The 21,774-nt window shown below is 36.7% G+C and overlaps 2 protein-coding genes across 2 annotated transcripts in view; one reads left to right on the plus strand and one right to left on the minus strand.

The window, feature by feature from the left end:
- Nucleotides 1-10,442: 10,442 nt before the first annotated feature.
- Nucleotides 10,443-12,606, plus strand: mplkip (M-phase specific PLK1 interacting protein). The gene is made up of 2 exons (XM_056466353.1): nt 10,443-10,907; nt 11,736-12,606. The coding sequence occupies exons 1-2, from the start codon at nt 10,569-10,571 to the stop codon at nt 11,928-11,930; spliced, it is 534 nt and encodes a 177-aa protein (XP_056322328.1). The 5' UTR covers nt 10,443-10,568; the 3' UTR covers nt 11,931-12,606.
- Nucleotides 12,607-13,213: 607 nt separating this feature from the next.
- Nucleotides 13,214-21,774, minus strand: part of ralab (v-ral simian leukemia viral oncogene homolog Ab (ras related)) — a 9,217-nt gene continuing 656 nt past the window's right edge. The window contains exons 2-5 of the mRNA XM_056474669.1: nt 17,832-18,002; nt 17,549-17,757; nt 17,287-17,461; nt 13,214-15,140 (exon numbers count right to left, since the gene is read on the minus strand). Coding sequence (XP_056330644.1) covers nt 15,018-15,140; nt 17,287-17,461; nt 17,549-17,757; nt 17,832-17,933 — 609 coding nt within the window. The 5' untranslated portion in view covers nt 17,934-18,002 and the 3' untranslated portion in view covers nt 13,214-15,017. The remainder of the gene's footprint in view (nt 15,141-17,286; nt 17,462-17,548; nt 17,758-17,831; nt 18,003-21,774) is intronic.

The following is a 21,774-nucleotide window of genomic DNA, read 5'->3' on the forward strand; positions in this document are numbered from 1 at the left end:
GGTCAGAGTTCACCAAGCTTGAACTTTCCAATGCAGCGAACTGCGAAAACTTGTCGCACAAGCTTGCGCTTCCAGTCTGACGCATTCACGTGCGTGCGTATGAATGAAAGTCTATAGGGAGAAAAGTGCAGTGTGACCGCAGCTTTACCTGTAGGTTTCAAACAAGACTGAAGTACTCAATTCATTTGATCAGGTGTGTTAAATTAGGGTTGAAGCAAAACAGCACAGAGCAGCGGCCCTCCAGGAACTGAATTTGAGGCCTGTGTACATACAAAGAGTTTTAAATACGGCTTTCATGATTGTCAACGATGAGAGGCATCCTTTATCATACACTCCCAGGTTCCCAGGTGCGTAAGAAATCAAGCAATTAACTCTCAGGAACAGTTGATGGCCATAAGTCTAAAAACACTACAATTTATTAACAAAGACAATGGGGTATATGCACACAGACTTTTAATTCCAGTCAGCCAGCCTCAGCGCTTCTCCTGAACTGTCTTTCTATTATAAAATTGCCACGTTTAAGGTCTGATTTTCTTTTAAAATCAGTGATCTTCACTGCCTGATAGATATACGATATGAAGTGGGTCTTAGACCGAACAAGAAGCACTTCATTAAATTCCAATTCCCCCGCCATGTCTTTAAATTTTATTTTACCTCAGTATTTTCAATGGAGTTTCTGCGCTCGCCTGCTGATCCTGACGGTGCTAGCGTTTACTCAGTCTTTCATCTTGTTTTACACTTGAAAAACTAAATGAATGCCTAAGTATTTAACTGAATCTATTGTAATTACATTGGACTGTTGATGCTGTAAAGCTTCACATTAAGCTTTCCCAGACGTTTATCATTGGCTGAAAAACACTAGCTATGTCTATACCCCATTACAAGTCTTTATACTTGTTAAAATCATGCCAAAAGACACTTTGAAGTGCCATAAAGAATCTCAATGTAGCGGTTAGAAAGAAAAGGGTGCGAATAGCATGTGACCAACAAAGCATGAAGCCAAATGATGAGATTTGATTATTAGAGCATGAGTATACCAATGCAGAGAGATTCTGGACTCGAGATAAATAGTCTACACTGAGGTATCGCTCGGCCCTTTGATACAGCCAGACCACTGGCATGTCCCAATAAGGAAAGTTGTTGCCCAGTCAGTTACACATTCCCAAAGTTACTGACCCCAAGCCTGGTCCATAAGCTAATGCCAACAGATTCCAGAGTGAGAAGATTTGACATTCATTCATTCATTCATTTTCTTTTCGGCTTAGTGCCTCTATTAATCAGGGGTCACCACAGCGGAATGAACCGCCAACTTATCCAGCATATGTTTTATGCAGTGGATGCCCTTCCAGCCGCAACCCAATAATGGGAAACACCCATACAGACTCTTCCACACACATACACTACGGCCAATTTAACTTATTTAATTCACCTACAGTACATGTCTTTGGACTGTGGGGGAAAGCGGAGCACCCGGAGGAAACCCACACGAACATAGGGAGAACATGCAAACTCCACACAGAAATGCCAACTGACCCAGCCGGGGCTTGAACCAGCAACCTTCTTGCTGTGAGGTCATTGTGCTACCCACTACGCCACTGTGACGTCAATATTTGACATATTTAAACATATTTAGGATTTTAAAACCTCTATTTTTTAATGAAAAAAAGGTTTGGGAGATGATCGCTTGACATCATCTCATCTATGATGTGCCGAAAGCCAAGTGGAAGAGTTATACTAAAAGTAGGGAGGATGTTTTACTCTTGCAGCTGACTTTTAGTTAGGGATTTAAAGAGATTAATCACTAAAGTGACAGGTAGGAAGTGATCCCATAAAACACACACACACAGCTTCTCTCTATCACAGCTAAAGCAAAGATGACCTCTAGAGACTCAGCAGCAAACTGCACGTGGAAGACTTCATAGTATATTTTATTCATTCATTTTCCTTTTATCTTAATATCTATTTCAGTGGTCGCCACAGCAGAATGAATGACTTATATTCACTCATTTTAATTCGGCTTAGTTCTTCATTTGTCAGGGTTCGCCACAGCGAAATGAACCGCCAACTTATCCAGCACATGTTTTACGCAGCAGATGCCCTTCCAGCCATAACCCACTACTAGGAAACCATCGTATATTTGTAAACAAGTAAAATATATTTCAAGCAATATGTGATATAGTCATTAGCAGTGGTGTAGTCCAAAAAAAGGTGGTGTACTATTACACCCGACCCAAATTTTAAATGAAAGTAGGCAAAGAAATGATGAAAGTGAATGTTTCTTTGATTCATTAGCTATATATATATATATATATATATATATATATATATATATATATATATATATATATATATATATATATATATATATATATATATATATATATATATATAGATATTTACATCAGTTACCTGCAACTATTAACTTCCATGAAAGGAAAGGAAAAGCAAATACTTTGTCAATGTAAGTCAATGGTTACAGGTTTCCAGCTTTCTTCAAAATATCTTCTTTTGTGTTCAACATAAGGAAAAAGAGACAAACCAGTTTGGAACAAGTAAAGGTTGAGTAAATGCTGACAATTTTAATTTTTTAGCAAAACTATCCATTTAAAAATAAAAATTTGTTCATTTTAAAGGGAGATGCTAATAGTCTAATCCTATTTAATGATTTATGTTTAGCTAATAGTGCCCTCACAGCTGCTGTGGTCGTCAGGGGGCAGGAATGGTGCAAGTTAAACAAAACAAATTAAGATGCGAATTTAAAAAACTAAACATTTGGTATACAGTCAAAGGGGACATGAATAAACGTAAATTAGGGAAGTTTAATCAGAAAAACAAGTGAGTATACCGAGGGTACACGCAATTATTGATCCTCAGAAAAGGTAATACCCAAACAGCTCGTGGAAAAAAGTATGCATACTGAGTATATGTGCGTATAGCAAGGACTACACCACTGGTCATTAGTACATTAATAAGTAGCTACTATTTTTAGACATAGCTTTGTCTTGTCAATGAATAAATAATGTATATGTTTTAACTACAAAGAGAATTGTGTTGTAAACTACAAAAACAGGATTTTGTGAAACTGGGATCTGTGTTAAATGTCCAATATATAGGCATCCATGACAGTCAAATCAATAATAGTGTGTTTCTTTACAAAGCAACCTTGCCTGAATGGTTTCATTCCATTAAACAGAGCTGCTGTCACAGAATCAAGTCAACACACTGTATTGGTGTTCAGTTCAATAAATTGTTTTAAAATTATAATTTAATTAAGTGTTTTTAAACCATTTGATTAAGTAAATCTGTATTTTGGGCAATGATGTGTCTCCTTCCAGGCTGATTCCAAAATGTCTTAACAGTTGCTATGATATTTTTGCAATTCATAGCCAGATTCTATTGTCTTTCATTCGTTCATTTTCTTTTCGGCTTAGTCCCTTCTTTAATCAGGAGTCGCCACAGTAGAATGAACCGCCAACTTATGTGTTTTCATACAGCGGATGCCCTTCCAGCTTCAACTCAACACTGGGAAACACCCATACACTTATTCACACACATACACTACGGACAGTTAAGTTAATTCAATTCACCTATAGCACATGTCTTTGGACTGTGGGGGAAACCGGAGCACCCGGAGGAAACCCACGCAAACACGGGGAGAACATGCAAACTCTACTCAGAAATGCCAACTGACCCAGCCAGGGCTCGAACCAGCAACCTTCTTGCTGTGAGGCGATCCTGCTGCCCACTGCGCCACCGTGACGCTCTGTTTATTGTGTGAAGTAAATTATTCTAAATTATTCTATGCAAATTATTCTTTGTTCTCATGATTGAAAAAAATGTCCTGTTTATGGTCACTCAAGTGTACAAAAAAATGTGAAATATAATTTAATATAAAATATGAATGGGAAAATATTTAGCTGAATTTATGAAACAGCGACACAGTGGCTCAGTTAGCACTGTCGCCTCACAACAAGAAGGTCACTGGTTCGAGTTCTGGTATTTCTGTGTGGAGTTTGCATGTCCTCCCCATGTTCTCGTGGGTTTCCTCCAGGTGCTCCAGTTTCCCCCCAGTCCAAAGACATGTTGTATAAGTGAATTAAATCAGCCAAAATTGGCTGTTGTGTGTGTGTGTGTGTGTGTGTGTGTGTGTGTGTGTGTGTGTGTGTGTGTGTGTGTGTGTGCGTGCGTGTGTGAGAGAGAGTGTGTATGAATGTTTCCCAGTACAGAGGTGTTGCTGAAAGGGTATCCGCTGCGAAAAAAATACACTGGAATAGTTGGCGATTCATTCCACAGTAGCAACCCCTGATAAATAAGGGACTAAGCCGAAGGAAAATTAATGAATAAATTTATGGGGTGGCAATAATTAAACAAGATATTTGTGTTTTGAAAAAGACTATGTTTGTAATTATTTGTTCTCAATTACAGTCTTTTTTAGGAGAACATTTTGAACAAAATACCATAAAGCCTCTTTTCTCATATTTACCGAGGGTGCCAACATTAGTGGAGGGCACTTTATAAAGACGTCCACATTTTATGCTTCTGAAGAAATGATTGCTTCAAACTATTTGGTTAGATAAATGATTCAGTGGTTCAATCATGAAGACATTGGTTTCACTGAAATATTCACACTTTCCTGCAATATATTAATCAACAACATAACATAACATGACATACAGCTGACAGGTTAGACAAACTAACACAAACATAAATCTGAACATTTTTCTCAGGCACTTACTTGAACCATGCCTGAATGTATCAACAGTTTTCATGCATGTTTTAAAATGAAACATCCAACATTCTTATAAGCCACTTCGCAACCACCCAATTAAGAACAACTGGTATATGGAACATACTTTGTTAACTGGCTCAAAATAATTACTTATTCAAAAGAATCACCAACTTACTGAGAACACAATATCAGACACGACTAACTTTCATTGTTGAGTAAATTGGCATTTTGAACGAAGAAGTTGAATGATGAACTGTATACCACCTTAATCTCCTGCATGACCAATACAATTCAAGAACCAGAATATCATTTCAACAGACTACATTTTGCCACAAGTACACAAGTACACACAACAAGACAAGGACACGCCAGGGGCTCTGAGTGTTTTTAGAACGGCAGAAATCACAGTGCATAGCCAAAGTGACCAACATTTAGGGACTGGATGATGGAGGGGCATTTGAGGTGGGACAAAGTTGGTCTGGGAACGGTGGAAACATGGGAACTGGAGGGCTAGAAAATGAGCAAAATCTGGGGTGTGAGGAAATAGGTCACTTGCCTGGGAGACTTAAGAGGGAACACGATTCATCTGAGTGCCACATTGTTTCTCTGTGAGATGGCCTTTGACTTCGGTGACACAGTTTCGTCCCATAAAACATTTTGTTCCTCACGTTTTGTAGACAAAAGGATCCCTCATGTGCCCGTCTGCATTTTTTTGGTGTGCATTTACTTGCTTGTTATTTTTGCCATGCTGGTCAAGCCTGTGTCTAGTCTTTAGCCCACTAATGGTCATCATTGTCTTTCTCAGGCTGAACAACAGAACACTGCTGGTTTGTCAACGTAATATCTGAGCTGAGAATCTGATAAACATCACGATTTAGGTCAAATAGACTTTGGTTTTCCAGATGTAATTTTTAAAAACTATAAAACTATAATTTTCCAAAAAAACTTTTATTTTATATATATATACACTCACCGGCCACTTTATTAGGTACAGCTGTTCAACTGCTCGTTAACGGCAATTTCTAATCAGCCAATCACATGGCAGCAACTCAATGCATTTAGGCATGTAGACATGGTCAAGACGATCTGCTGCTGTTCAAACTAAGCATCAGAATGGGGAAGAAAAGTCATTTAAATGAGTTTGAACGTGGCATGGTTGTTGGTGCCAGACTGGCTGGTCTGAGTATTTCAGAAACTGCTAATCTACAGGAATTTTCACGCACAACCATCTCTAGGGTTTACAGAAAATGGCCTGAAAAAGAGAAAATATCCAGTGAGTGGCAGTTCTGTGGGCGCAAATGTCTTGTTGATGCCAGAGGTCAGAGGAGAATGGCCAGACTGGTTCCAGCTGATAGAAAGGAAACAGTAACTCAAATAACCACTTGCTACAACCGAGGTATGCAGAAGAGCATCTCTGAATGTACAACACATCGTACCTTGAGGCTGATGGGCTACAGCAGCAGAAGAACACACTGAATGCCACTCTTGTCAGCTAAGAACAGGAAACTGAGGCTACAATTCGCACAGGCTCACCAAAATTGGACAATAGAAGATTGGAAAAACGTTGCCTGGTCTGATGAGCCTCGATTTCTGCACAACATTTGGATGGTAGGGTCAGAATTTATCCTCAACAACATAAAAGCATGGATCCATCCTGCCTTGTAGCAATGGTTCAGGCTGGTGGTGGTCTAATGGTGTGGGGGCTCACTTTAGTACATTATTACAAATTTAGCATTGTGTCAATACCACAGCCTACCTGAGTGTTGTTGCTGACCATGTCCATCCCTTTATGACCAAAGTGTCTCTATCTTCTGATGGCTACTTCCAGCAGGATAACACGCCATGTTATAACGTGAATCATCTCAGACTGGCTCTTGAACATGACAATGAGTTCACTGTACTCAAATGGCCTCCACAGTCACCAGTGCTCAATGCAATAGAGCACCTTTGGGATGTGGTGGAGATTCAGGAGATTCACATCATGGATGTGCAGCCGACAAATCTGCAGCAACTGCGTGATGCTATCATGTCAATATAGAACAAAATCTCTTAGGAATATTTCCAGTACCTTGTTGAATCTATGCCACGAAGGATTAAGGCAGTTCTGGAGGCAAAAGGGGGTCCAACCCGGTACTAGCTAATGTGTGCCTAATAAAGTGGCCAGTGAGTACATCCAAACTTTAGGTTTCCAAAATTAACAATTTAACATCAGATCAATTAAAGAGATGATTCACCCCTAAATTTAAATGAACTCAAGTTTCAAACCTTTAAGACTTTTTTTCTTCTGTTGAACACAAAAGAAGACAGTTTGAAGAAAGCTGAAACATTTAACCATTAACTTCCATATTAGGAAAAACAAATACTATGGAAGTAGTATGGTTACGGGTTTTCAGCATTTTACAAATTATCTTCTTTTGTGTTTAACAGAAGGAAGAAACATATCATAAAAGGTTTGAATCAAGTAAAGGATGAGTAAATGGTGGCATAACTTTTATTTTGGTTGAATTATTCCTTTTAGCAAACTAATTTTCCAAATTACATTAGAATAAATTACTAAATAAAGTAGTGACAATTAGAAACATCTAGTACCATTGTTTTCTCTCTGCAGCTGTTACTAAGTTCCCAAACATAAGTTCTCAACCTTTAAATTGCCTTTTAAGGCCACATTTTCTCTGCACGCTGACCTCTGAATGAAATAATAACAAAACCAAGCGCTGTTCCACCGATAAAACTGACACGAGAGCTTTGAATTGAACAAAAGAATGTATCAAAGGAAAACACGCTTGAGAAGTCAATCCATCAGCAGGCCTCGATCCTAACATTAATGCTGTGGGAAAGCATAATTCCTCCTTGTTGTAAACCTCTTATCCTCTCAGCACAAAACACTGTGTATGATGAATTATGATGTGTTTTCAAGAGCACAGCTAATAAAACACGGACGTGACCTCAACTGAAGACTATTTACAACAACAGCACCTTTGGCCCCATCTGCAAGAGGAGTGTAGAGACTCGGGAGGTTTTCATTTTGGTTTTAACTATGCTCTACTATTATTTTACAGCACAGATTTGTTTATCCACTTCAAATGCATTAATCAGTTTATCGCTCAGGTTTGTGCAGAACTGTTTATGGAGGTTTTTGTGGAAAGTAATGGTAACACTGACCTCTAGTGACAGCTTAAGAGAACCATCCACTAAAAGGGATAGTTGGATCATTTTTGGACACTTTTTATTTAATTTGCAGTGTAGTTTAAAGGGATAGCTCACCCAAAAAAGGAAAAAAATGCTCACTATTTTCTTCCCCTAAAGGGATTCAAAGCCTTTGTGACTTTCTGTCTTCTGTTGAGGATTAATGAAGATATTTTGAAGAAATCTGTAATACTTGACTTCCCTGTTAGGAAAAAAACAAACTATTGAAGTCAATCGCCTTTCTTTATAAAAAAATATTATTTGTGTTCAACAGAAGAAAGAAACTCAAATAAGTTTGGAACAAGTGAAGGGTGAGTAGATGATGCCAGAATTTTCCGATAAGCAAGATATTTCACAGTGTCTCTTACAAAAAAGGTACAATTGCCCGTGAGGTTTTACATTTTATGCAGGACTATTAAATATAAAGCTTTTGTTATTTCAAACTGAACTTCATTTAATAGTTTTGCATCTGACTGAATTTAAAATTTCTAAAGTAATTTTATATGCATATATTTAAATGATCAAAACCATCCCGCTGACAAATGACTAAAACTTGTTTTTAAGGATAATAGTAAATTAAACTTCCTAAAATGGCAGTTAATTATAATTCATGGTTGCACTTTGATCCTTAAATTAGAGCCTTTTTTATTTTTTAGTGGTTTTTGCAAATATATCTGACAAAATGTCTTCTTTATATTAATTATTACACTGAAAACTTTTTAGTGAGTGTGAAAAAAATGAAAGAAGTGTATTCTGTAGTCATTATTTTTGCTTTAATTTGTTTTTACTTGAACAGGATTGTCCGATGTGTGTTTACAGGCCCGTAGCCAGCCTGGTGAAAAGGGTGATTCTTTTTTTTTTTTTAAGTGGACCTGTTTGTAGTCATTCGCCTAATCTTCTATTTAATCCAGAGATTTAAATACTGAATTTAGGTGACATTTTAAGCACTATTTTTAGCTGAATTAGCTTGTTGGATGGTCATCATGACCACACATTTTGATGTACTTAAAATATTTTCTAAATATTTAGAATAAAGAAATATGAAAAAATATTTGTTTTTAAAATACAAATTTATTACATCATTTATCTTTAGAAAAACGTTATACATTAAAAACTGTAGCCTATTGTAATTTATGAGGCAAATAACAAACTGGCCAGCACATTCCTCAGTCAGAATTTGGCCATTTAAATAATAAAAAAATTAAACATAAGAATAATAATAATAATAATGATGATGATGATGATGATGACAATAATAATAATAATTTAGAGCTTCACAATTTTTCTAGCCTCTTGCAAAAAAGTACATTAGAAAATTCACGGATAACAACAACAGCCAAATTAGTTTAAAATTCATTTTAATATGAGCTGCTTTTGGAGCTTCATACTTTTTTATTGGTCATGTTTTTTGTCAAGAATAAAGTCTAAGTATAAAAGTTACTTGTCAAATGTTTTCTCTATTTAAAAACAATACAGTAGTGAAAGATGAATATGTCAGATGTTTTCTTGCACAGCTGAATGTGGACGCATAAAAAATAATTGTTTGCATTTGGCTAAAACTGATTTAATGAAGTGGATTCTGCTTGGTCTTAAGCCTTTTTCGATGGGTCATTTTTACCATTTATGATGGCATAGCAGTCAAAATAGGACAAATGGGCTCATGTGTGGGACAAATTCTGGACTTTTGTCCGTGAGGGGTGGGTCTTCCGAACCACCATGAACCGCTCCTGGCTACAGGCCTAGTTTATGTGTGTGTGTGTGTGTGTGTGTGTGTGTGTGTGTATGTATGTACACTCAAAAAAAAATAATTTTGCTGCTTGTTCAAACTACTTATTTAAAATGAGTTGAATCAACAAAATTTTTATTTTTAGGCACAACTTTATTTTGTAGACGCAGTGGCGGAGTAGGTAGTGCTGTCGCCTAACAGCAAGAAGGTCACTGGTTCGAGCCTCGGCTGGGTCAGTTGGCGTTTCTGTGTGGAGTTTGCATGTTCTCCCTGCGTTCGCGTGGGTTTCCTCCGGGTGCTCTGTTTTCCCCCACAGTCCAAAGACATGCGGTACAGGTGAATTGGGTAAGCTAAATTGTCCATAGTGTATGAGTGTGAATGAGTGTGTGTGGTTGTTTCCCAGAGATGGGTTGTGGCTGGAAGGACATCCGCTGCGTAAAAACGTGCTGGATAAGTTGGCGGTTCATTCCGCTGTGGTGACCCCAGAATAATAAAGGGATTAAGCTGAAAAGAAAATGAATGAATGACAACTTCATTTTTTTTATGCTCAATCCACCTAAATTTGTAAAAATGTTAACTTAGTACATTTGTGTTGAGACAACATGAAGGAATTGGGTGGAACCCAGCGTTTTTGTATGAATGAACCGTCTGTTTTTAAGTTTACTGTTTTGATAAAACTCAAACTTTGCTCACATCTGATTAAACGTACATGGGCTCTTAACCATGCTCTTAACACGCCATGAAAACAGGCGGCAGTATCGAGTCATTCATGGGGGATGCGTTCAAATGCTAATCGCCGAGAAACGACTCTTGTTCCGGGTCGTCCTGTTATGCTGTGCTAAGTGAAAACAGGTTTTGTAACGTGAGGCTATAAATAAAGTCGTCTGTTGTGATTTGAAAATCAGTGTTGGAAGATACCTCGACGCGATGCAGAGACCGCAGTTTCGCCATCCCCGCCCGGGCTCAGGTCCCCGGCCAGCAGGTTTCCGCAGCCCTCCTCCAGCCTTCGACAGGACAGGGAGTATGTTTCCATCGCCTCCGTGGGCTTATTCAACCCCACCGCCGCCGTTTGGACCAAGATTTGGACAACGTTCTCCCAATACCCCACCGAGAGAGTATGGGTGTAATAGGAGCAGCGGCGGCGGTGGGAAATATTTTAACGATCAGTCTCCGGGTCACACACCGCGCAGAGCGAACCCCAGTCCCCGCGGCGCTCCGTTCAGACGCTCGCCGTACGAGAGCCCCGGAAGACACTCTGGATATCAGGTAGTTTACTCGCGTTCAGGTCTGTGTTATAATATTGCGCGGACTTAAACATATCTGTGTATTGTAATTTGGCTTCTTCGGTCAACCCTGCTGACAAAAAAAAAACATCAAACACCAGTTAGGTCAGTTTTAGGGGGTCTCCAAACCTGGTCATGGCTTGTTTACGAGCAGTTTTCTCCACTTCTTTAAATGAAATTCTATCATTTACTCATCCTTTCCTTTTCCAAACTATTTTGATTAATTTATTATATTGTTGAACATCAAAATGAGATGTATTAAAATGTTAACCTGTAATCATTGATCTTCATAGCATTTGAATTCTCTTACTATAGAAGTCAATAATTAGTTTTCCAGCGTGGTTTAATATATCTTTCTCTAAATAACTCTGTTTTGGAACAAGTCAATGGTTTATAAATGATGACAGAAGATTCATTTTTTGGGTAAACTGTCTATTTAATCTGCTTCGCTGGGCTGAGACCATTTAAAACCAACTACTTCCTGATTAAACCACACAAAACTAGCAAACCTGTTGGGTTTTAGCTCAGCCTTTTCATTTGATTTAACTTTAGCTTTGTTTAACTTAAAATAACTTGCTTAAACGAGGTCAAACATCTTAATTACCTGCTGTGACCAAGTCGAGAGACAATTAAAGAACTGTCTTGACCAACTTTGACTGGTGTTAGCTGAAGTTTTTTTGTCCCCCAGCAGGGAAAAGCAGTATTTTGTTGCTTCAAATTAATTTATTTTCTTTTGGATGCGACAGTGCAATACAATCTGGTTAAACTATAGTCTTTTAATGCCTTTCTGCATAACAATTTTCTCCTTAAGGGCTCACCACGGACATCCACACCATTTGGTTCAGCGCATGGCAGGGATAGAGGGACAAATGATATGGAAAAGTATTACAAACCTTCAATGCTCCAAGATCCATGGGTTGACCTACAGCCCATCTCGGTCACACAAACTCAGTCTAAAACCTCCAAACAAAACGATACGAGCAGACAAGGGAGGTACTACAATTAAACCCCATCAGTGCATTTCTCTTACTTCAGAGAAAGCCACTGAACAGTCCTATTCAATTTAGTGCACCAGAAAGTGCGCTACATTTTTTAAAATTCAAACTGAGCCAGCCTAACAAGGACCTGAGGCAGGATTCACCAGCAATAAGTCTTGACATTTTAAAAGTCATGTGTACTTTTCTTGTATAAACATAGCAACACCTCAACAACAGGAGCATAGAAATGGTGTGCTTTTGTAACCAGCAGCCTATTCAAAGTAGTTTGCCGCCGCTCCCATGGAGTTTGCAAACATTTCGTTGAAATCAGAGGAATACATCTTCAATCTCAAAATGCAGTCTAACTAAGATGTCCGATCAACACGTCTATCTACCTCTCCATATTGACGGTGTGCTGTTAACTAGAACAGGTCAGGTCAAGTATTTGTAGGTTTGGCTCCTTTCATAATTTTCTATGGACTCATTTTTGTTTTTTACTTATTTTCGGTGACTCTTTTGGTTTTATTACAATCGGATGTTTTTTCTGTAAAAAAAAGAGATAAACATGGACTGATAAAAGACATTGTATTCATAAAATGTCCAGAAAGGACACTTGTTGGATTATAAACCTAATTTAATTAAAGTTTGTAATGTAGTCCTTGTCAAAAAAAAATATTGGAAGTGGAAATGTCAGTCTTTATTTACCAAAACATGTTTAATATTATTTTATGTTTAATAAAACATAAGTTAATATTACAGTGCGTTTTTAAAGATCATGTAGATGAATCGCCAATACATTCATTACCACACACAACTGGGCTTTATTTTTCTGTAGGCATTGGACTCTTTCTGCTGTACACTGTAAAACCCAAAAAGTTAAGGCAATCAAATCATTTGAGAACCGATTGCAACAAACCATTTAAGTTCAAAAACTAATCCTAATGAGTACTGTGAACTTAATCCATTTGAGTAAATGAAGCAATCTGAGCACAGTAAAACCCAATAAATGAAGAGAACTCAAACCAACTGAGTACTATAACCCAATTAGTTAAGACAACTCAAACCATTTGAGGAAACCGATTGCTACAAACCATTTGAGTGAAACTAATCTATATGAGTACTATGAACTTACTCTATTTAAGTTGAAGTAATGAGGTATTTCATTAACTCATTACCTTCAACGCTGAGTTCAAGACTCTTTTCAGATGAGTAGAATTAACCTTCAGTAAATTTTGAGTTAACTACACTCATTTCATTAGATAAAGTTGACTGTTGGGTTTTACAGTGTAGGATATAACATACGAATCTCATATTAGAGGTCTACAAAAATAGATTTTATTAATGTAACAGAAACACAACATTTTACACAGAAGTTCAGTTTGCTTTCACTGGACACTTATATCACCACAATAACAGTTGTAATAATACATCACATCAGTGGTGTCAGTATTCGTTGTCTCCTTATTTTGAACATCCTTCTATAATTTGGCTTTATACCTCTAGCATTTAAACATCTGAAAACCCAGGGTTTGCCAAGAGACATTCTAAATCCAGACTAAAATGAAGACTTTTAGACTAAGTGTACAAGAAAGACTTAAAGAAGAGGTTTATATAAAAATGACTTGCTGTTTTTCTTTAGCACTCAAAGTCAGTCACTTTTTAAGAGTAACGAGGCATCAGCTGTTGAAATATCAGCATCATTGCCCCATACTTTTCTTACCACACAAATACAGCTTTTTAAGGGTGATAACTGACTGTTACTGATAAGAGGAAAATCTTGCATATTTGACAGAGAACATATATTTGGATTAAAAACAGCAGAGTTAAACAATTTAGCTGCAAAATGAAAAAGAAAATGTTTGGTAAATGCCAGAATAATATGGCAATAAACTGTCAACCTCAACAGTTACTTCCACATGGATGTGCTTATTCATAACCATTCATAAAAGGGTGAGTATTTTCATATCCACAGAGTAGCCACAAAGACCTGGTATCTGAAACGCATCATTTCCAGCCCTTTTATAGTTTTTTTTTCCTCATTCACCCTTAAATGAACTAAAATGTACAATAGAAAATCTAATTACACTGGAAAAAAGTTACAATAAAATTTTAATAAGTTATAATAAAGTACACAATTCAGTCTGTGTAATAAAACATTCCAACCTGTTTTTCACAGTACATTTGACTCTAGCTAGATAACGCTTTTCAGACGCTTTTCAAATTCATGTGTTATTTGGGACCCCTAGATATCACAAAAACAAACCTCCAAATCTGCTGCCACACACACGAACAGAAGTGAATAAGCCCTTTGACTACAAATAGTTAATGTATGTGTATTCAAGGAGAGATTTGGTTATAATAAATCACATACTTAATACAGGGTTTATGTACTGTTACACTACAGATATTCAATTGAAATAAAAGACAGTGCCAGCTTCTCTGAAATGAAGATTTTATATCTTAGCATGTGGGAAAGGTTTTGGACAAATTTGGAAATGTATCAAATATTTAGCATTGTTGAAGGAATGGATTATCATTTTTAGTGTTAAAATGGTAAAACGATAGATTAAGATTGATATTTAGTAACTTATTTAATAATTTTTGTATTTGCTTCAGTAATATTTAGCAATGCCAATGTTTAGAAGTGTATTTTTTTTTTTAAACAACATCCTAAATGCATCTGTGCATTTAACCTTTAAATTTGTTTAATCTTACATTAAGGCTTTACTTTAGTAAGTAAAACAACAGGAGGTTGAATTCCAACACACCATGAACTCAAAAACAGTCGGCTTGGAGTAGTATTTTGTTCTTACAGTGTTAAAGTTCAGCACTCAGTGTATGCACATGTAACTAAAAGCAACTAAAGTGAACACATTCTATTACAAAGAGCTGGGAAACGAAATGTTGTATCTGATATGTCAGACCTTTTACATTATTTGTCATTGAATGCATATCTGAAGCTTTGCCCTTTTATACCAATTGAGAAAAACAACCAGAAGAAATGAGAGATTGGTTTTTTTAAGGAGATGATCTCCAGCATTTGCCTGGAGAGGGATGAAATCTGATGGGTTTTTTGGAAGCAGTAAAAGGGTCAGCGATATTGCACTATTCAGTCATTATAAAATGCAACATCTTTCTCGAATCCTCGTTGCCAAACTTTTCCTCTTCTTTTTTCCGTTTTTCTCTTTGCCGTCTTCCATTTTTCTGGCTCTGATCTCACGCATCAGATCAAAAAACACCTGGATAGATTAACAAGTTTTATGATGCATCATTATATAGTTCCACTAATATTAAATTATCCCTTATGCAAAGTTATAGTTCACCCAAAAAAATTACAATCGTGTTATTTATAGTCCCTTATGTAGTATTGTAATGTAACATTCTCTGACCACCTCCTGAACAAAAGCATATTTTGAAGTAGGTCTGTGCGATTTGGGGAAAATATCTAAATGCAATTATTATTATTTTTTTTTCTGACAGATATTGTGATTTTGATTTTAGATCTGATTTTGATATTACAAGCCATGGCAACAATTCTGCGACAGCTTTTAAAAATTACCTTATTTTGTTTGGTGACTGTGAACGAAAAATTTTCCCAAATTACCAATGCAGTTTTTCTTAGATATTAATGCTTCTGAAGCAGCAGAGGCCATTATCTCAATTGCCCGCACTTTCCTGTATGGTTTTGTTTATTTTTTTTATTGTGGCCGTTGCGCATAGTTCGGTTGTGCAATTCTAAATGGGCAGAACAAAAGTGTGCTCACTTAATTGGCTAGTAAAACTTTCACACGGGAAAATTAAATAATATATATATATATATATATATGTATATGTGTGTGTGTGTGTGTGTGTGTGTGTGTGTGTGTATCATATATGTAGCCTCTTGCGATTTAGCTAATGCTAATCGCAAACTTTTTAAAAATGTGATTGCGATACGATTTCGATTAATCGCACAGCCCTATTTTGAAGAATGTATTTAGTCTTTATATGTTAATATGATCCAGTTTTTTATTTATATATTATAATTTATTTCAAATGTATTTTTATTTTATATGAATGGTGCCTGTTGAAACCTGTTGTCGACAAAACAAGTGTCCACTTAAAGATGCTTCCAAACAAACACGAAGTCTCATTCACTAATAACTACATACATTTTTCTTATATGTACATTTGAACTTCTCACGGTAATTCACACGCACACAAGCTTGTTCTTTTGTTTTTCTTGTTTTGTTGTTCTTTTGAATTTGTAGTCATCTAACTGCGGGTCCGCATTTTCATAATACATGCCCAAACCAGTCTTTCTGCAAAATGGCACCGAAACAAAAAAAAGCCAGGCCTCCAAACACAAGAGGTGTGTCCCAAATCGCATACTTAATATGCACTATTCTACACCATTTTATAACATAAATAGTTTAAGTAGTGCATTCACGCTGAAATATTCTTTTCATTCTAAAAAGAATTAGTGCACCTTAATTACCCGTATGATGCACTTATTCAACGTTGAATGTTGGATGTTAAGTGTGGAATGTTGGACACTTCACGCCCTCAACAGCCGCTGCTTTGCTCACCTGGCGGAAGGGGCAGAGCTATCAGGCACTGATGTTGGATTACATTATTTTGGATTGTGAAAGCAAAATTCTCCTATGAGAGTGATTATAGCGCCTCCCGATGATGAATGCGGTTGTACTCATGGCAGGCGTTATTTGGTAGTTTGGTCACAAACGTAATAATTGGACTTCATATCATGTGGTATTATAAAAACATTTTAATGTCAAGTTACATTTCGCTCCCCGCTGCGTATCTAATTATATGTAGGGTTCTTCATACATGCTTATAAGGCCAGGGTTTACATGGTTGTTGCATACATGTGGTAGTGCTTTAGAATAAATTTAGGTATGAACATTTGTTCATTATGTCCATATGCATATTCCATGCAAAAAATGTATGCATGCATATTTTTAGTGAATGAGACCCATTGATTTCAAAGTAAACAAGCATACCATTTTCTCCTTTTAATTGCAATCTTACTTGAACCTTTCACTTTAGATGTTCTTGTTGTAGCAGATCTTTGTCTAATAGAGAATTTTCTTGGCATTATTTTGACTTTTTTTCTACGTTCTTCATAAGATCTTGACTGATATATCAGTTCAGTGTACACACACAAGAGCGGTTCACCTAGTATTTATATTGAACATTCTATAAATAGTCAGAAAATACATGCCAAAAATGCAGGGTCTATTTTTTTATTTCTAAAACAACAGTGTGCATGCTAAGTAAAAAAGGACAAAATATATTATTTCCAACTAGTGTTACAACATACCCTTATGTTTGATTTTTGGGTGAACTGTACCATAATTATTGCATGTACTGGTTGTCAAAGCCTACCTTATCTACGTTGGCACGAGTTTTGGCAGAGGTCTCGACATAGCTAACTGCCCACTGCTCCGCTCTGGCCTTGGCCTCCTCCAGACCAACTTGTCTTCTGTCCTCCAAGTCTGACTTATTCCCCACCAGAAGGAAAGGTACGTTCTCCTCTTCTTTAACCCGAAGGATCTGTTCTCTAAAATGTAGTAATGAATAAGAATGCATTTACAGCATGAAGAGTCAATAACACAAGCATTCATCACTATTTTAGTGTCGTCTCAACCTGAAATCTGCAGTAGCAGCGAAGGATTCAGATTCTGTGATGGAGAACACACAGAGAAATCCCTCTCCACTGCGAAAGTAGTTGTCCCTAATTGCAGCATAGTCCTCCTGTCCCGCCGTGTCCAGGATGTCGATTTGCACCTCCTCTCCATCCAGAACCACCTTTTTTCTGTAGCTGTCAGCTTTAGTGGGCTCATAGTCCTCCACAAACTTGAAAGAGGTCAACATCATTAATGTCTTACACAGGTAACGTGCATTGTACCACAATGTGACATCCATCTTACCTCATCATACATAAACTGCAGAGTTAATGCGGACTTGCCCACACCGCCACTTCCCACCATTATCACTTTGTGAAGAGCCAAAGCGTTCCTGTTGGCAGCCATGGCTTCAAGCAGCGAGACACTGGCAGTGTATTTGAAGTAAGGTCAGAGGTAGATGGTATTAAGGGAGCCCTAGAACAAGAAAGCACATGTTATTGCTGTTTTAACTACATAAGACTAGTAATTTACTCATTGAAACTGGTAATTTAGCCATCATTCATTAATAATATCCCTGCAGCCTTTTAAGCCAGTTAAACGTGTTTGATCAGTTACTTTTAAATAATCAGCTTTCTTCTGTTCCCATCAGCAGTCACCCTGCATGTAATGATGATAACACTGGCCTACTTTCTTTCCGGCTGTTGAGAAAATGCTAAAACAATGCGGCTTCTCATGAAGGCTAACATAGCAATTGGCAGTTCCCTTCCTAGCTGATACTGACATCATTGCTCACTCGAGCAAGGAAAAAACACACACTCAAACCCCTAATTTCTCTTTAAAGAGCGTCAATAGCTCCTATATACGATTACCATCAACGTTTTTCATTTAATGTTGTTCCGAACATGTATGACTTCCATTTGTAACCATGTAGTATTGGTAGCCATTAATTTCCATTGTAAGGACAAGAAAAACCCAAAAGACGTGACTCAAAATATATTTCATTTCATAAAGTTAGTCATGGGTTTGGATTAGAAACTTATAATAGGTGAGTAAATGTACATCCATATGGAATTTATGTAAATCAAACCTCAATTTTACCTGAGAATCTGTTAGGTAAAAGAATTTAGTAAGATTTAAAAGTTATTAAATATTAAAATACATCTCTGAATGAATGTAAACCCAATCCTAACTTTAACAACAAACAAATGAGCTGCAAGTTTAGCCAGCTGTACAGATTGTGAGACTATATAGTCATGTGCAGTCTTACTAATGTAATGACTATACACAAAAATCCTGGTGGAGTCGCACAATAATATAGGATTACTGCTGTTGGCTCAAGCGCAGACTGCTAACAACAGCAGTTGTTTTAGGTATACTCAGTTTACATAGCTCGTCTGTGGTGTATATGCAAAGGGTGTGGGTAATGGTGATCTAACTTATGCAGCACAGTTGAACGATTGCACGTGATTGACGCCACATTGACAAGCTTGTTAGTATAAAGAGTGTGATAAAATGAATGGAAAATTCAAATGAGCACTTGATTGATTGGGCACCGATGTGTCTCGGTGGGCTTTTGTTTGAGGCCTTGGGCTCATTTTCATAATAGAAGAGAATGTTGCAGGTTTGCAATCTAAGTAGTTGCATGCAGATAGCAGTAAATACTTTAGAACCAAAGACTGCAGTTTTGAACGTTGGTCAATATTTGAGAACAGCGCTGATAAATTGTCTTGTTAATTAATGCAGATGTCAAGGTCAGAGAAAATATGCAAGAGCACCTTATCAAAAGATACACTTTGCTTCAAATTAACATTTTTGTGCTAGCCTGTCCATGTCAGAGTACAAGGACTAAGGTTTGATTAAGTGTGAAACAAACATTTTGATGATATAAGGATGGCTGTCTGGCTGGCTTAATTAATTAATTAAAGGGAAAATGGCTACTGCATATGTACTTTTAGGAATAGAAAAGGCATGTGTCCCTTAAAGTCCCCAAGAAAACAAAAGTAACCATATGATTTTGTTAGCTCACATTGCTAGTTTTGTGGTGAATGATTCATCTGTGCATGTCCTTCTAATCTTAAATTGAAATCTAAAAAAAAAAAAAAAAAAAAACTTACTGTTTTTTTTTTCAGTTAAATTGTCAGATTACGTATATTTTAGGAAATGGGCTTGGCTAACATATGTAATCATGCTGCTCCAGCTGTCAGTTTTGACAACAAACAGAAACAGTGAGCGGGAGATGTCTGTTAGGTTGTAATAACTCTTTTGAAACCCTTTCCTGATCTTTCTGAACGAAATGCCTACTGTATCACATCAGTTCAGCCCTCGGTAGAAAAAACAAGCCACAGTCACTGTTGTGTCATTTAATATTTTGTTTCTCTAGTAGGAACTGCATCACAATCAGAAAAAAATATAATAAAAACGGTTGCAGCTTCTGGTTCATTGGGACTTTAAAGTAACAGTTCCCGTTAAAAGCTGTTGCACCCCTAATTATTGCTTTCGGTTTTTTCTGACAATTTAGCTAAAGCATAGTAGTTTACCTACAATTAAAATTTTAACTGGTTCACTTAAATTTCTTTCTTCGGTTAAACACAAAACAAGAGATTATGAAGAATGCTGGGGGAAAAAAATTCACTGACATGCATAGTAGAGCACAAAAAGTACCATGGATGGCTGCTGCTTTTTTCTGCATTCTTCAGAATATCGCCTTTGTGTTCAACAGAAGAAACTCAAACAGGTTTAGAATGAGTAAATGATAGCAGAATTGTCGATTTTTGAATCACTTTAAAAAAGAATATATATATATAAAAGAGACTATCATCAAAAACCTGCACATGTATTAGATAAACAGAGTAGTTTATCATTAGAGTAAATTATGACATAATTTTCATTTTTAATGGATTCTGTAACAGCCTTCACATACAGGGTCAGACAATAAGCAAGGTAAGTTTTCACTTAGAGCTCAAGGGAATCACCAATTTGATTAGGCGTGGGACGATAACCATTTTAAGGTAAACCGTGGTTTGGAAAAGTCAAGGTTTTGCAACTGCTATACTGTTCCTATGGTATATGTAAGGTTGTTTTTTTTTATGTTTTAAGTGTTTTAGGACAACAGTATCCCCAGCAGAAGATATCCAAAGATTTCGTTTAAAATTGTAAAGAAATCAGTGTTTTTGAAACTAATGAAGACAGCAGAAGTCAATGATTCATTTGAGTGATTTAGCCTGACATGTTTACTGCTGCAAAATATTTTTTAAAAAGTTTCTCAAAATAAAATATTTTGTGTTCAAAAGGGAATACGTTTTAGTTTAACCAGACATTAAAAAGAGCTTATTTTGGAGCAGTAATCACAATACTGTGAAACAATGATGTTTTTATCCTGGGTTATACCGTCAGAATCTTATACCGGCCCATGCCTAAATGTGATGTTGGTCAAACAGATTTAGTTTTTTTGTTTTGTTTTGTTTTTTGCAAATGTGTTGGTTTCTATTTACATTTTTTTGTGCACCAATATGCTCAACAAAAGCCAATTTCAGATTTCATTTTTCTTTAATAAAATGTGCAGAGGTGTTAGTTATAATCTACTCAAAACACCAGTTTTTGTGCCGGGTTTACAAATTCCATAACAAATTTTCATGATAGATACATTAAACAATGTAAAGAGATTAAATGACTATAACAGAACTCGAGGACAGGACAGAAGATAACAGGGAAATCGTATATGTATAACATCATGTCTCATAGATTTAGAATGTTTTTCATGTAGCTATATAAATACCAACTAGCAGCGACGTACAAGCAACAAAGTTTCAAGCTTGCTTATGATAATTCCTTTCAGATGACACTTTTGCCTGAGCAGATGATTGTTTTGATTTGACTACAGTCATTTCATTGACTATAATAATGTAAAAGTACACGTACAGCAACACTCGTATAAGATAGGTTGCATCTCCTGCTGCTTGTACATATGAATGGCGATTAATAATAGGTTTAAAACTTGTTCATGACTTGTTTCTCACAGATAAGCGCCACACTCCTCAATTAAACAGCCTACAATACATGCGCGTGATATTTGACACCTGTTCCGTTGGTACATCTGTTTACATGAAAACTACAATGAACTGGTTGAATATTTACACAAAAGTGAATTATTTTAATCGCCCCATTTCCATCACTCAGACAGGAAATCCCGACAAATTCAAGAAAGTGTTCACAGAAAGAGCTAATGCAGCTGAGCTAGCAAGCTAAC

Source organism: Danio aesculapii, chromosome 2 (assembly GCF_903798145.1).
Source record: "Danio aesculapii chromosome 2, fDanAes4.1, whole genome shotgun sequence".
NCBI classification, from domain to species: Eukaryota; Metazoa; Chordata; class Actinopteri; order Cypriniformes; family Danionidae; genus Danio; species Danio aesculapii.

What these genes read in the sequence shown, in the direction of transcription:
- mplkip (XM_056466353.1), top strand. Translation starts at nt 10,569, where the DNA reads ATGCAGAGACCGCAGTTTCGCCATCCCCGCCCGGGCTCAGGTCCCCGG. An exon ending in GAAGACACTCTGGATATCAG is followed by an intron (nt 10,908 to 11,735) that starts GTAGTTTACTCG and finishes TTTCTCCTTAAG; the next exon opens with GGCTCACCACGGACATCCAC.